The sequence below is a fragment of the Lutra lutra genome, chromosome 11, assembly GCF_902655055.1.
Source record: "Lutra lutra chromosome 11, mLutLut1.2, whole genome shotgun sequence".
Lineage (NCBI taxonomy): Eukaryota > Metazoa > Chordata > Mammalia > Carnivora > Mustelidae > Lutra > Lutra lutra.
In genome coordinates, this window is record NC_062288.1 from 28,058,919 (window position 1) to 28,076,534 (window position 17,616).

Consider the following 17,616-nt stretch of genomic DNA (forward strand, 5'->3'; position numbering starts at 1 on the left):
TCCTACATGCAGAAAGAACAACCCCAAGATCAAGGAGAGGAGACCGACAACCAGGCATGTAACAGTGACACTTGTGAATCTTAAAACCAGGGAAACCATCTTAAGGGCAGCTGGGGGAAGAGATTCCTTACATACAGAGGGAGGAACACCAGCATAATATCAGACCTGTCCACAGAGAACTGGCAAGCCAGAAAGGGCCGGCAAGACATATTCAGGGTACTAAATGAGAAGAACATACAGCCAAGAATACTTTATCTGGCAAAGCTGTCATTTAGAATGGGTGGAGAGATAAAGAGCTTCCAAGACCAGCAAAAATTGAAAGAAAATGTGACACTAAGCCAGCCCTATGAGAAATATTAAGGGGGTGTCCTATAAAAGGAGAAAGACCTCAAGAGTGATATAGAACAGAAATTTATAGAGGCAATATATAGAAACAAGGACCTCACAGGCAACATGATGACAATAAAATCCTATCTTTCAATAATCACTCTCAATGTGAATGGCCTAAATGCTTCCATAAAATGGTACAGTGTTGCAGACGGATAAAAAGACAGGACCCATCTATATGTCTAAAGAAGACTCATTTTGAATCTAAAGATACATCCAGACTAAAAGTGAAGGGATGGAGAACCATCTTCCATGTCAACGGACCACAAAAGAAAGCTGGGGTAGCAATCTCACATCAAAAAAATTAGATTTTAAGCTAAAGACTATAGTCAGAGATACAGAAGGACACTATATCATTCTTAAAGGGTCTATCCCACAAGAAGGTCTAATACTTTAATTGTAGGGGACCTTAACACTCCACTCTCAGCAATAGACAGATCATCTAAGCATGAAGTCAACAAAAAAACAAGAGCTTTGAATGACACACTGGACCAGATGGACCTCATAGATATATACAGAACATTCCACCATAAAACAACAGAATACTCATTCTTCTCAAAGTGCACATGGAACTTTCTCCAGAATAGATCACATAGTGGGTCATAAATCAGGTCTCAACCAATACTAAAAGACTGAGATTATTCCCTGCATATTCTCAGAACACAGTTTTGAAACTGGAATTCAATCACAAGAAGTTTGGAAGAAATTCAAACACTTGGACGCTAAAGACCATCCTGCTCAAGAATGTTTGGGTCAATCAGGAAATCAAAGAAGAACTTAAACAATTCACAGAAACCAATGGAATGAAAACACATTGGTCCAAAACCCATGGGATACAGCAAAGGTGGTCCTGAGGGGGAAATACTAGCCATCCAAGCGTCACTCAAAAAAAAAAAAAAAAAAAAAAATCCATGGAAAAATCCTGAATATACAAACTATCTCTGTACCTTAAAGAACTGGAGAATCAAGAACAAATTAAGTCTAACCCATGCATAAGTAGGAAGTAATTAAAATTAGAGCAGAGATCAGTGAATTAGAAACCAGAAACACAGTAGAACATATCAATGAAACTAGAAGCTGATTCTTTGAAGAATTAATAAGATTGATAACCACTGGCCAGACTTATCCAAAAGAAAAAAATAAAGGACCCAAGTTAATAGAATTATGAATGAAAGGCAAGAGATCAGGACTAACACCAAGGAAATAGAAAAAGTAATCAAAAATTATTATCAACAGCTATATGTCAATAAGTTAAGCAACTAGAAGAAATGGATGCATTCCTGGAAACCTATAAACTTCCAAGACTGAAACAGGAAGAAAACTGACAACTTGAATAGGCCAATAACCAGTAACGAGATTGAAGCAGTGACCAAAACCTTCCCAAAAAATAAGAGTCCAGGACTTAATGGATTCCCTAGGGAATTCTACCAAACATTCAAAGAAGAAGTAATACCTATTCTCCTGAAGATGTTTCCAAAAAATAGAAAGAGAAGGAAAATTTCTAGACTCTATGTGGCCACCATTACCTTGGTCCCCAAATCAGGCAAAGACCCCATCAAAACAGAGAATTTCAGACCAATATTCCTAATGAATACAGATGCAAAAATTCTCAACAAGATCCTAGCTAACAGGATCCAACAGTACATTAAAAGAATTATCTACCACAGCCAGGTGGGATTTATCCCTGGGACACAAGGGTGGTTCAATATTCACAAATCAATCAATGTGATAGAACAAATTAATAAGAGAAGAGAGAAGAACCACATGGTCCTCTCAATTTTTGCAGAAAAAGCATGTGGCAAAATACAGCATCCTTTCCTGATTAAAACTCTTCAGAGTATAGCAATAGAGGGAACATTGCTCAATCCCATGAAATCCATCTATGAAAAACCCATAGTGGATATCATTCTCAATGGGGAAAAGCTAAGAGCCTTTCCCTTAAGATCAGGAACACGACAAGGATGCCCACTCTCACCATTATAGTTCAACATAGTACTAGAAGTCCTAGCAAAAGCAATCAGACTACAAAAAGAAATAAAATGTACTCATATTGGCAAAGAAGTCATCAAACTCTCTTTCTTTGCAGATGACATGATACTTTATGTGGAAAACCCAAGAGACTCCACCCCCAAATTACTAGAACTCATACAGCAACTCAGTAATTCAGTAATATGGTAGGATACAAAACCAATGCACAGAAATCACTTTCTTTTTTTTTTAATTTTTTTTTTCTTTAAGATTTTATCTATGTATTTGACAGACAGAGATCACAAGTAGGCAGAGAGGCAGGCAGAGAGAGAGGAAGAAGCTGTTGAGCAGAGAGCCCGATGTGGGGCTTGATCCCAGGACCCTGGGATCATGACCTGAGCCGAAGGCAGAGGCCTTAACCCACTGAGCCACCCAGGTGCCCCATCACTTGCTTTCTTATACACTAACAATGAAACTGTAGAAAGAGAAATTAGAGAATTGATTCCATTTACCATAGCACCAAAAACCATAAGATACCTTGGAATAAACCTAACCAAAGAGGTAAAGGACCTATACTCTAGGAACTTCGGAACACTCATGAAAGAAATTGAAGCAGACACAAAAAGATGGAAAAACATTCCATGCTCATGGATTGGAAGAAGAAACATTATTAAAATGCTTATGCTGCCCAGAGCAATCTGTATTTTCAATGCCATCCCAATCAAAATACCACTGGCATTTTTTCAAAGTGCTGGAACAAACAATCCTGAAATTTGTATGGAACCAGAAAAGACCCTGAATCACCAAGGAAATGTTGAAAAAGAAAAACAAAGCTGGAGGCATCATATTGCCTGATTTCAAGCTGTATTACAAAGCTGTGATCACCAAGGCAGCATGGTCCTGGCACAAAAACAGACACAGAGATCAGTGGAACAGAATAGAGAGCCCAGATATGGACACTCAACTCTATGATCAAATAATTTTTGACAAAGCAGGAGAAAATATCCAATGGAAAAAAAGACAGTCTCTTCCATAAATGGTGCTGGAAAAATTGGACAGCTATAGACAGATGAATGAAACTTGAACATTCTCTTATACCATACACAAAGATAAATTCAAAATGGATGGAAGACCTCAATGTGAGACAGGAATCCATCAAAATCCTAGAGTAGAACATAGGCAGTAACCTCTTCAACATTGGCCACAGCAACTTCTTTCAAGACACGTCTCCAAAGGCAAGGGAAACAAAAACGAAAATAAACTTTTGGAACTTCATCAAGATAAAAAGCTTCAGCACAGCAAAGGAAACAATCAACAAAACAAAGAGGCAACCACGCAATGAGAGAAGATATTTGCAGGCTGACATCCAGGATCTATAAAGAACTTCTCAAACTCAACACCCAAAAAACAAATAATCAAGTAAAAAAATGGGCAGAAGACAGGAACAGACACTTCTCCAAAGAAGACATACAAATGGCTAACAGACACATGAAAAAATATTCATCATTAGCCATCAGGGTAAGTCAAATCAAAACCACACTGAGATACCACCTTACACCAGTTAGAACGGCCAAAATTGACAAGGTGAGAAACAACAAATGTTGGAAAGCCTACAGAGAAAGGGGAACCCTATTACACTGTTGATGGGAATGCAAGTTGGTGCAGCCACTTTGGAAAACAGTGTGGAGGTTCTTCAAAAAATTAAAATTGAGCCACCCTATGACCCAGCAATTGCACAACTGGGTATTTACCCCAATGATACAGATGTAGTAAAAAGAAGGGCACATGCACCCCAATGTTCATAGCAGCAATGGCCACAATAGCCAAACTGTGGAAAGAGCCAAGATGCCCTTCAACAGACAAATGGATAAAGAAGATGTGGTCCATATACAATGGAATATTACTCAGCCACCAGAAAGGATGAATACCCAACTTTTGTATCAACATGGACAGGACTGGAAGAGATTATGCTGAGTGAAATAAGTCAAGCAGAGAAAGTAAATTATCATATCGTTTCACTTACTTGTGGAATATAAGGAATAGCATGGAGGACAGTAGGAAAAGGAAGGGAAAATTAAGTTGGGGGGAGTCAGAGGGAAAGATGAACCATGAGAGACTCTGAGAAACAAACTGAGGGTTTTAGAGGGGAGAGTGGGGGCATGGGTTAGCCCAGTGATGGGTATTAAGGAGGGCACAGATTGCATGGAGCACTGGGTGTTACACACAGACAATGAATCATGGAACACTACATCAAAAACTAATGATGTACTGTATGGCGACTAACATAACATGATAAAAAAAAATATGATGAATGAAAAAAGTTTACAACTGCTCAAACCAACGTGTCTAAATTAATTCTAGCAAACATCTTCCTGGTAAATTAGGTACTGCTGTTTCATGTTAAATAAATTACAAAATACTAAACTCTTTAAATGCTAAATATTACTCTGATATCAACAATGCAGTAGCCAGTAAATGTAACATTTCATAAGGACAGATTATGACTTTTAAAATCTCTCATAGCACCGTATTGGGTGCAAAAGCCACCAGAACCATCTTACCAGAAGTGATCAGATTAGAGCATTCCCTTGTTCAGAACGAGCAACATACTACTGACCTGATTATCCAGAGCACATGGATATATTTTCCTCAATTCCCCACTCATACATCATTCTATTTTGAAGGTGACCCCCTATCATTGGGAAAATGTGACCATTCATTCAGTCAGGGGAAAAAACAGTCTATTTTCCTATGACCATAAGCACTTGCTTTTTATGTCATGAAACAGTCACACCTAGGATGAGCGAATTAGACTACATTTTGGCTCTATTAGACTTAGGCTGACATAGCCTAAGAGTGTGTTCAATTAGTCAGCGTCACGCTGTGGGCTAAGGCAGCAATTGAAGGTCTTGACTCGCTCCTTGGCTGGGACCCATTTGCCATAGACTCAGGACTTGGTATGACGTGTGTTAGTGTTTCACATGATATTTTTTTCTCACCAAAAAAAGAAAAAGAAAGAATGAGTTAACTTTCAAAAAGGGATGTGCACATGCCTTCCTCCAAAGATGTGTCTTTTGTCATCAGGCACCGACTCCTAGCACATTTAAAGTCCCTTCATGCATGTTTTAGCGGGCTCGGCCCGGGTCAGAGCTGCTGCTTTGGTACAACCTCACGTGCTTGGGGAAGTTATGGACAAACTGAAGATGGATTCTTCCAGAAGGAAAGACCCTAAGCACGTTGTGGGATACGTAAAGCCTTTGGCTTCTCCTTTCTTTCTGCTTTTTCTCCTTTTGTTTCTTCATTTGGTTCTAATTTGCCCATCAAAGAAAAATGAAATCTCACAAAGAATCCACTTAGCTTTCCCTTGAATTAAAAATTTACCTGAAATTATTTTTCCCAACTATGTAGGAAGTAAGCATTACTATAAGAAATTCATAAATCTGAGTTCATAAGTATATAATAAAACCAAAACCAAGATCTAGAGACACCTCAGCTTCCTTTACTCTAAGCTCACATCGTAATCAACTCATAAATAATGATCTCTATACAATGTATATGTCTGTACTAATATGTGTATGTATTTTTTTTTCTTCCTGAATGAATTGCATATATGCCTTTTAGGAGCAAATAAGAGGTTAGGGAGTCAGTCCCTTGTGACTAACCAGGGACAGAACTGATGATGTGTTTAATTTACAATGAGTAATACTTACCGCATCTTTTCCTTTCATTATGCATTCTTCTATTTTTAGTGCCGTGCTAGGCCAGTGTATCTGAAATAAAAGATTATGTACTATTATGCAAATGCAAAAATAAACCACAATGAAAAACCATTTCATTTTTGCTGTGTTCCCAATATGTTTTCATTTCATTCCATTTCCTGAGATGACAAGTCAAGCCTTTATCTTTTTTATAATCAATATTTGCCTAATAAAGACACTTATATTTGAGCTTTTATTTCATGCTAAAACATAGTGGTTTAACGAAGGCTTTCTAAAGGCTCCCTCAAGACTCAGCCCTTCAGAGGCCACGCATGCCTCAGGCAGCCCTGCTCTGTGCTTGACCTGCTCTGACCTCCACCATCAAGTCTTTCCCCTGAATCTGACCATCTGCTCCTCCAACTCAGGCACCTCCCTGAGTTCCCTTTGCATTTTTACCACTTAGCCCAGAATGTGGTGTGTGGGGACTTGGTAATGAAAGCTAAGTGAGGGATTAAAGGATGTAGGGCTCCTGTATCTTGGAGGGACACCCAGACTGCCTCCAGATCGCCACCACATCAAACATGGTCCATCTCTGTACATGTCCCTCCGACATCAGTAAAAGAGCATCACTGGCATGTACGAGGAATGGAGTGAGGTTCGTATATATAACCCAGGAGGAGAATTATTGGGTCTTAGGAAAAGCATATATTTAATCTGTTAACACAGTGCCGGAGTGCTCTCCAGAATGGTCTCCTGTTCATATTTCAGCAGCAATATCCCCGTATCTTCATGGACACTTGCATTGTTAGCTTTCTAATTTTTGTTCTAAGCACCTCAGATTCAATACTCAATTTAACTCTTACCACAACTTTATCAAAGATATAGTATCATCCAGGGAATTCCTTTTAAAAACAAAACAAAACAAAAGTACATTTCTCTGTCCAGCCCCACAATGCCATACATCTATGGATGGGAACCAAGGAATGGGATCCATGTGAGTAAATGTAGCTAGTGGTAAGTTGCCCCAAGACCTTAAGCCTTCCTATTAATAGTTTATCTCCACATCTGGTGGATCAATCCCCCACTCCCACCAGGCTGAAAAAGCTCAACTGGACCCCTTTCTTGTGTCTCCCTCAGATTTCTGGAGCGCAACATCTCATGCTATTGTGTCATCTTCATGGTTCCTGCTGGTTACCCAAATTACCAGCATCCTGATGACAGATTCTGTTTGGAGGGATACTGGCTCTGACCAGAATACCCTGTAACTTTTTCAGCATTGCTTTCAAATACTTTCACCTTAGATCCATATGGACTGGGGTACAGAACTCCTAAGATGTCCTCTCTTCCTCTCCTACCTCCTTGTAAGAACTTCGAGCCAGGCTACCTCAATATTTCTTTGGTTCTTTTCTTTTTTAGGTGATCATCTTCTGTTCTCAAGTTAACATTTTGGTGAAGGAGTAGGAACTTGCCAGCAGAGTAGCCTGGGCCTCTCAAGAGATTAATATTTCTACAAATAAACTTTTCCTCCAAGAGCTCCCAGGGGAAGGGTTTAGGAATAGCTTCCTACTACCCAGGGTCAGTGTTTACTGTCATTAGACTATTGTTTAGGCCTGTGTCAGTGACCAGACCCTCTTCCTATCTATGGCAATCTGTCCCCTTAAGGCCCCTATTATCTCTCCCTGACTTCTTCCCTCCTCCCACCTACCACCATCCCTTTCTGTGCTCTGCTAGCCTGAGAAACCATTCTGGGTATCAAATTTAATATTAGATATTGTTGATAAGGAAGTATTTTTTTTTACTTAGTGAGCACGCTCTTTAATTATTTTTTTTAGTGGTCAACATTTACAAATGAGAAATTCTGCATAAAAATCAAGATTTTTGGTTTTTCTAAATGGGCCAGGCACTCCTCACTCTCCTCTCTGTTTCAGACTTTTCTTTTACCTGTCCGACCTCTGTAGTCATTTTGAAAACTGAAATGAAATCAGTTTTTGAAAACTGATATATTTATGTTTGAATCCCAAATATGGTCACGATTTAATCTTTTTGTTTTTTTTTAAGTTGCGCCCCATAAAATAACATGTTAGGTATTTATATGTTAGAAGTGAAAGAGGCTTATCACTTAACCCACACATTACGGAGCCAAATCCAGTCCCTGATACATGAATAGTATTGTAAATTTATAAAAGTGATGTCAAAGGCATTTTATTATAATGATTTTTACATAGTTACACGTATTATCATAGGAGTAAGCACTCTATGGTTTCAATTACAGGTATAAAATAATACTTTGATATTCTTATCAGTGTAATGGACCCCCCAAATTTCTTACTAACAATATTCAACATCAGGTGTTCACAGTGCAGTATATAAACTTAAAAAAAAATAATGTGTTTTCATTTATGTTGCAACACAGGAAAAAGACAAAGGAAAAATCTAAAAATGTAAAAGAAAAGCAATTAAAAAGACAAAAGCACACACATAAAATCCTAGAATCAATGTTCATGATGGCAGCAGTGAATCCAGCAGTGGGTCAGATGTGATTTAGGAAAGACATCACGTATCATATCAGCATCAAGTTCAGATGCAACCCTGCATCAGCTTCAGCACAGTCACTGATACCACTAAAGGGTAAGCATCCTAGAAGTGAGGCTGTAGAATTAATAAACTTTACTGACCCATTACTTTGGAAAACATCTTGCAAATGGGGTGAGATATTTTTCAGATGATTTCTAAGGCCCATTTTCACTTGAGATTCAATTTGGTTTTGGAATTACGATTTTACTGTGGATGCATAAATTATTCAAAAGGATATGCTAGAATATGTGCATATGTAGACACATGTCTATGGGCTGTATATATGTATGTATATAGTATATATTATATATACTGCATATTATATGTACACAAGTAAATATAGATATAAATTTATTTTAGAATCATCTATTACTGGAAAGATTTTCATGACTCATTCAGTTACCAGCATCAATAAATCAGAGAATACCTCATTTGTAATTTTGAATCTTACTTTATATTCTTATACAATTTGGGAAATACAGGGCTCTTCCTCTTGAAATATTAGCATCCCTTTTTATTCATTTTTCATTATGTAAAATGATGACTTCTTTAAACTGCATTTTCACAATTTCCAAGTAAAACTCAACCAATTCTTTAGAAAAATATACCAAGTTGAGCTTTTCAACTTTGAAATAGTATCCAGACCAGCAAAACTAACTCAGCATACTACAGAATCTTCTATTCCCCTAAATGATTGCTTCATAACCATTATTTCTAGGACTGTTTGAATACATTGTTTAGGGGGCAATTCTCTACAGAATTTCTACAGGTCTTCTGACAGCTTCTGTTCCCCATTATTTTTTCAAACAGGCTTGAAGGTAGAGATAGAACTTCCCTCCAGGGAAAACGAAGACTGGTTTCCTGACTGGGATCATAAAGTGAATGTTTCCCTCTAGACAAAGGCTGAATAGGTTTGCTTTAACGCCCTTAGGAGATTTCCTATTTCCTAAGCTTGAGGTTTATCAGGCATAACACACATTCACTGTGTGTGCAGCATCTACCTGGGATGCCATGTGCCACCCCCTGTGGCACTTACAGGGGCAAAGGAATTGCTGCAAACATGATGGCCATGCTACATGCTAAGCTGTGGCTAATACAGTACTTTGTCTCTGACCCAGGAATCTCATCTCTTCTGGCAGAATCTTGGAAATGGTATTATGCTAACTTGCTCTCTTACAAGTGAGGTAGAAATCTCAGACCCTTTACAATTTAAGATAATATATTTTGTGATGGTGAATACGAAAAATAGCTTTCTGAAGGACTGTCAGAATCTGTATTGTTTTTATTATTATTATTTTTTTAATTTTATTTTTTATAAACATATATTTTTATCCCCAGGGGTACAGGTCTGCGAATCGCCAGGTTTACACACTTCACAGCACTCACCATAGCACATACCCTCCCCAATATCCATAACCCCACCCCCCCTCTCCCAACCCCCCTCCCCCCATCAACCCTCAGTTTGTTTTGTGAGATTAAGAGTCACTTATGGTTTGTCTCCCTCCCAATCCCATCTTGTTACATTTATTCTTCTCCTACCCCTTAACCCCCTGTTGCATCTCCTCTCCCTCATATCAGGGAGATCATATGATAGTTGTCTTTCTCCGATTGACTTATTTCGCTAAGCATGATACCCTCTAGTTCCATCCACGTCGTCGCAAATGGCAAGATTTCATTCCTTTTGATGGCTGCATAGTAGAATCTGTATTGTTTTTAGCAGCAAATGTAATAACGTCCATTGCTCTTAGAAAGAAAAAGTCATTTTGCAGGCACATCTTACAAAGTGTTTCACTAAAAAACCCTTTCCTGGTATTTTCTTAATATTTCTTCCTGCTTTGATCCCCTATATTGCTCTTCTTACTTTCTTCTACTTAGGATTATATTATGATTTATGTACTTAACTTTAGCTCTCATATTAATCTGTAAGTTACAGAGAGGAAAGCAATGTCTTATTTCTGTATCCCCAGCAGTGCACAATCCTAACGGGGCACACCTTCAATGTGGTTACTGCTTAGTCAACGTCTATTGATTGACTTATATCAATCAATATACCATTATCACATTCTTTGTAAAATCCATCAGCAGTAAAATGTGAGAGATAAGCTTCACTGACATGAGAGGTTGCTGTAAACAGTGGCAAAGGAATGAGACAAGTAACAATTTTCAGTTTAACCAGGGAGGAAATTCTGTATGAATTAACAAAAATCTCAGCTTTGAAAGACTGGTGGGATTTCTGAAGACAGAGAGAAGGGTCTTAACCAGATCACTTTGAGAGGATGGGAGAAATGCAGAAGATTAAATTATGAACACTTAGTACTCTAGAGCCCAATAGCCAGGAGTTCTCCGAAGAACAATGTCATTATAGATTTACTCAAGTTTTTTTGTTGTTTTCGGTTGATTTTCTAACAACACTTACAGGCCTAGGATGGCATTCAAATGTTCATTCGAGTGAAAAAAGATGAGAGAGCAAGACCTTGTGAAAATGGGGTTATTTTAAAATCATGTACAAGTATTCTGCCAAGACAGCAAAGGAAATTATTTTCTTCATTTGTTGTGGAAGTCATGATGTATTTTGGTTCTGCTCTAGAGTTTAACATCAACAAAACCCCATCAAACTAAGCTATTTGTTCTTAAAGACATTTTTTAAAGGCAGTTAAACAACAGGGTGTACACTATTCCCAAATTTTCTGTTTCAAAAAGGTATAAAAAGCAAAAGGTTAAATACACATCATTTCATCACAATCCTCCTATAATACAATTTAATTGTTCCAATTCACATTTACAGGCAATTTACTATTCTTGAATATCTCAAAGGAGAAATATAAAATAAAAATTAAATTACAAAGCTATTTTTTTTTCTGGACTCCCTAGTGAGTCTCATAATTATGCTACAGTTGAAGATTTAACAACTTACTGTTAAAAGATATTATGACACTGAGATTTAGAGAGGCAAAAACAAATCCACAAAGAAGGAATAATTTAACTGTCTAAAATAAATTTCCACTTATAAATAAATAATCAGTCCAGTAAATCTCTCTTCATGGAATATATTTCACTACCTTAGACGCTATTATAATTTCATCTAATATATTCTCTAATTCTATTATTCTAATAAAAATGTTTATTTATATTTTAGTTTTTCCTTCTACATTTTACATCTACGCATAGTACCCATGTCCATCAATGAATATTTAAACCATTTGTCCTATAAATATCATGAAAAAAATATATTTTGAGTATAACACACTAAGAGTCCTAATGGTTTATAAATGGTCATCTTTAACCTGACATATAATCATTTTTAGTGTTTATGCTTTTATACTTAATTATAATGACTGTCATTATTTAAGTAGTTTATATGCCAGAATTATAATCTTTTGAACTATAAACAAGATTTGTATTTGAAATGTTTATATGCCAAAGCATTTGAACTAGGACAATATTATTACTACGAAAACATTATTGGCCTGATGCATGCCCTTTTTAATGGATGAAATTTACTCAATTGCTAACACTAATGTAAACTACCATCTGCTATTTATATGCAAATTATATTTTAATGCTTTTTTCTACTCAGTAAAAATATTAAATTCTAAAATGTAAGAATTTCTTTTATTTTTGATGCAATAAAGTTGAATTAATGGGAAAAACAGAAATACTTTTAAAAGCAAGTGTCTAAAAGAGTGGTTTGTATAGATATCCAAATTAGTGTAATGCTTGCTAGCCTAAAAGAATAATGGTAGGAATAATTTTAGAAAAAAGCCTGAAATTTGGGGTGCCTGGGTGGCTCAGTGGGTTAAGCCTCTGCCTTCAGCTCAGGTCATGATCTCAGGGTCCTTGGATCGAGTTCTGCATTGGGCTCTCTGCTTGGCAGGGAGCCTTCCTCCTCTCTCTGCCTGCCTCTCTGCCTACTTGTGATCTCTCTCCGTCAAATAAAAAAAAAAGCCTAAAATTTATAAACTTAGAGAAAACTATCGATGATTGTTAAATTCAAGTTTATTACTAATATGGGATAGCCTATAACGTCCGATTAGGTTTTGGGACTTAAATAAACATACTTACTTTTGATTTCTTTGGGAAATGGAAAAAGAGAAAAGAATATTTTATCCTTCAAACTACTATTGTTATCTACCTTCCAGAGAAAATTTTTGACTTGTTTTTCAGGAAATTTCAGTAATCCTCACATAAGCACTGATGGCAAGGCACTATAAAGACTGAACACTGCCACGCTAATTTCTTACCATGGCTGAATACCATGGTTGAGAGTCAGTGTGGCTCTCAATCTTTGCCCTAAGTTAACAAGTGGGGAATAGTTCCTTCTTATACTAATCAGTAGTTTTTCTCCATTCCTGTCACCAACAACTAACCATTCCACTAGTACTTCACCATTACTAAGGTAAAACACGATCATGCTAACAGTGTTAGAACCAAGGGAAAAGAAACACCACTGAACGAAAGGCAGGGCTAACGGCAGAGTGAAGACCAGCTGGGAGATGTGGGGTTCGCACCAAAGCAGTCATCTGCTTCTCAGTGGTAAGACACAGTGGAAAGAGCATAGGCTCCCCAGACAGACAGACCCGGTTTTCAATTCTCCCTACTATTTTATGGCTTCGTTCCAGTTCCAGCTCCAGTTCTCTAAACGTACTTCTGCTAAAGTAATCATGCTAACTGTAATTCTAGTTATGTTATGCACATATTCAGAATCTCCCACCAGCTCATGCATTGCCTCGATTAAGTTTCATCAGCACGTCAGTCAATATTCTTCACAATCTGGTCCCAACTATACTTCCATCCTTAATTCTCACTCTGTACCCTGTTCCCACCACTCACATCCCACCCTCCCCCCAATCTCCGCCCCTTACGTAGCTGCTTTGGATATTAATTAGTCAATATTTTAAACTGCTCTAAAATTTCTGTTCTCTCCTCTATTCACTCTTTTCCCACCACCAATTTGTACAAATTGAAATTCTAAGTATCATTAAAAGTCCAATTCAAATTTAATCTCCTCCAGGAACCCCCACCCACTAGCTTTTGTATACTTTCTTAGTATTTTAGACATTTATGACAGTTTTATTTAAATTGTGCTGTATATGGCAAATGCGTATGCATCTTCTCCACTATATTACATATTTTAGGGTACAGACTGTTTTATTCATGTCTTCATTCTTCATATCTCCATGTAGGTATCCAAAATGTAGATCAACAGCCCTCAAAATATGTCGGACTCTTCTACCTTACTTAGATATGGCAGTGCATGACAATTGTGTGCTGATTCAATGTCTAGTTCAGACAGTAATCATGGTAGCAAACAGGTAGATGGCACTTACTATGATCTACAGACTGTTCTAGTCATCTAATAACTCAATGAATCCTCTCATAAAAGCTGTGAGGTAAGTATTATGGTCACCTCTCCCTCACAGGTAAGACAACTGAGAAATAGGGATGTGGAGTAAGTTGCCCAAGATCACTTATAAGACGCAGACCGGAAATGGGAGTCCATGCAATATGGCAACGTATCCTGTGTTCTTTGTATTTACATTCTGTTCTTTGTAAAAAGTGTTAGAGTATCTATGAATTAAGACAGTTAAAATGAAGTAAAAAGTAAAATTAGTATGTTCGCTGTTTTTATTAAGTTTCAAAAAAATTAACTGTGGTCAGCTGAACCTCATTTTAGAAATAAAATATTGATCTGGACAAAAAAGGGCACCCTTTTGACCAATAAAGAAACACAAATATACTGTATCTAACACTTCCTTAGTGGTAACCTTAAATGAATGTGATAAATGCAAATAAGGAAATAAATTTTTCTCATGAAATATAAAAAATAGTACAAAAATGTTTTCAATAATTCTTAGATGCTATATGAAAAAATTTACCTTATGTAATATCAAAGGGATTTTTATTTTTGATTATACTAGTTTTAGTTTACTAATGAATATTATTATTCATCATTTTGAAAGCATATACATTATTAAAATATTTTAAAGTTACATGAAAAGTTTTTTTTAACCCTGTTTTAAAAGACTGGATTACTAAATAATTGTGTAAATACCAAGTTGCTTTTAAATGCTAAGAAAATACTTTTTGTGCTTTTTTTCCCCCTTCTTGAGCATAATTGTGATATATCTAACATATTCAGTTTTCTATGAGTTAACTCTAAAAAAACTTAACTCATTAATTTTACATGATTCTATTTAAATCCTCTTAGACTTAAGTCCCATTAAACTACACCAGTGATTAAAGTTCAAAAAACAATGCATCACATAAAAATAAAATTTAATTCTGCTGAGTATAAAGCTGCTAACCCGAGAATTTAATAATAACATAATAAACTATCATTATCTCTTCTGGCTACATCTTGACTTTACAAGAAGTATAAATGCATTAGGGTGGAAGGTGTGAGGGGAAACATATACATTCCTTTTCAAATTATCTAGATTGGAAGTGCTTCCTCAATACAAAGCTGTATTTTTTTTAAGATTTTATTTATTTATTTATTTATTTGACAGAGAGAGGCACAGCAAGGGAGGGAATGCAAGCAGGAGGAGTAAGGGAAGGAGAAGCAGGCTCGATCCCAGGACTCTGGGATGACCTGAGCTGCAGGTTGATGCTTAATGACTGAGCCACCCAGGCCTAAAACTGTAATTTTAAAATTAAGTAATAAGTAAAAGAAAATTTAATGAGGAATGTTTTTAACAGATGAAAAACAAAAGCCAATTTAAACACGAGTAGCTCTGAATTTCCATGGTTAGAGCCCTATCCCAATTTAGAAACTATGGGATTTTATCACACAACTACTTATTGAAAGTGAGATACAGATCCAGGCTGTACCTATAGGAATTCAAGTGAAAAATGTCTGCCAGGATGCTTTGTCCTTCCCTTTCCACATTTTTTACTCATACGAATGTCCTGATCTTGTTATATTATGATCAGAAAATTGCAAGATGTTTTAAGATTTTTCATTCAAATGATGGTTTCCTCTAACTTAATCCAAGTTTTTCTTTTTTTAACACCAAAGGCTTTAAAGATAAAAAGGAAAAAAATTTTTTTTTAATTTCTCAGAAAGTTCCAGGTGAAATCAGAGTTTAATCATGAAATCTCACATTATCTGTGGATTTTAGAGATCTTTGAAGACAGCAATTTGTAGAAGCTACTCTCTTGTGGCAGGTGTGAATTTCTCATAAAATAAAATAAAACCACAAGATAAAACAAATAGAATTATAATTGAAATTTTCACAGTGAATAGGATTTAACACCTGGATTGACTTTTCTGAGTATGAGTCAAAATACAGACTGAATGAAGCAGAATTTCAGTACAAAAGACTATTATTACATCATTTGGGAAACTCTATGAACTAAGTAATTCATAAAGCAAATATACCTGAGTCTGTTAAATGGTAAGTTCTTATCTATTTCAAAATTGCAGGCTTACCTATGTGTACTCATAAAAGTTCTGGTTATTATACATAAAACAATTATTTATTTGGCATCAAATATAGGACCAAGATTTCCTAAGGCTTAGAGGGACACAAAATGCTTCAATATTTCACAGTCTTGAATGCACATTACAATCACCTGGGGGGTGGTTTAAAAACTGCACTTCAGTCTGGGGTGGGGGACATCATGGCCCAGATATTATTTACCTTATAAATAATGTTATTAGTGTGCAGCCAAAGTAAAAACTATCCCCACACTAAAACAGGATCCTACCTTGTTTGCCAGTGGGTAAGTGGGTAGGTGGTTGGTGGGGGTAAGGGTGGGGACAGAAGGCAGACAAAATTAACCTAAAAGAAATTAGAGAATAATTAGTTTCAAAGTGTTTCTGGCAGTAAGTACAAGGGCAAATGCAAAAGAGCAGAGGATGAAGAGAACATATATATTGGATGAAGTTAGGATTCACAATAGACACAGTTACATTCTTTTAGTATCTATATTCTTTGAGTGCCTACAACTGCAAGCATGAATATAACACAGTATCTGTTATAAAGGAGCAATCTTATACAGTAGACTGGCAAGTAAACAGCCAATTTCAATATAATATGAGAATCAAAATAAGAACAAAGATTAAGAAAGGGGTGGGGGAAACTTCTCCAAATCTAGTTTAGAAGAGAAAGGAGGTAACTTAAAAAAAAAAAAAAAGTGGGTATGTTAGAGGGAAGGAGAGTGTGTATCAATAAGGAGATATTAAAGAGCAAACAGAGGTACTCAACATCACTAATCATCATCATACCACAACGAGATATCATCTCACAACTGTTAAAATGGCTATTATAAAAAATTTTTTTAAAAAGTGTTGGTGAAGATGTGTAGAAAAGGAAACTCTTCTACAGTGCTGGTGGAAATGTGAACTGGCATAGCTTCTATGGAAAATGGCATGGAAGTTCCTCAAAAAAATTAAAACTAAAGTGACCATAGGATCCAGCAATTCTACTTCTAGTTGTATATTCAAAGGAAATCAAGAGTCTGTCAATGGATGAATGGATAAAGAAGATGTGGTGTACATGTATACAGTGGGATATTATTCAGTCATGAGATGAAAGGAAGTCCTGTCATTTGCATCAAGGATGGACCCCGAGAGCATTATGCTAAGTGAAATAAGTCAGACAGAGAAAGACAAATACTGTATGATATCACTTATATATAGACTCTAAAAAAGTCAGGTTCATAGAAGCAGAGAGTAGAACAGTGGTTGTCAGAAAGGGGGGGTTGGAGGGATGGAGATGGAAGATGTTAATCAAAGAGTACAAACTCCCAGTTATAACATAGTAAGTTCTGGGGACCTAACGTACAGCATGATGATGATGATTAATACTAATTTAGTATTATATACTAAAAGTTAAGTTGTTAAGATAGTAAATCTTAAATGTTCTTACTACAAAAAAGAAACTGTAACCACATGACATGATGGATATGGTAGCTACCACGATGGTGGCAATCATTTTGCAATATATAAATTTACCAAATCAACATGTTACACCCCTTAAACTTA

At 36.4% G+C, this 17,616-nt stretch overlaps 1 protein-coding gene across 1 annotated transcript in view; it reads right to left on the bottom strand.

Moving 5' to 3' along the window:
- SEMA3E (semaphorin 3E) overlaps positions 1 to 17,616 on the bottom strand; it is a 253,490-nt gene that overhangs the window by 84,821 nt on the left and 151,053 nt on the right. The window contains exon 3 of the mRNA XM_047695809.1: positions 6,066 to 6,125. Within this exon, the coding sequence (XP_047551765.1) occupies positions 6,066 to 6,125 (60 nt within the window). The remainder of the gene's footprint in view (positions 1 to 6,065; positions 6,126 to 17,616) is intronic.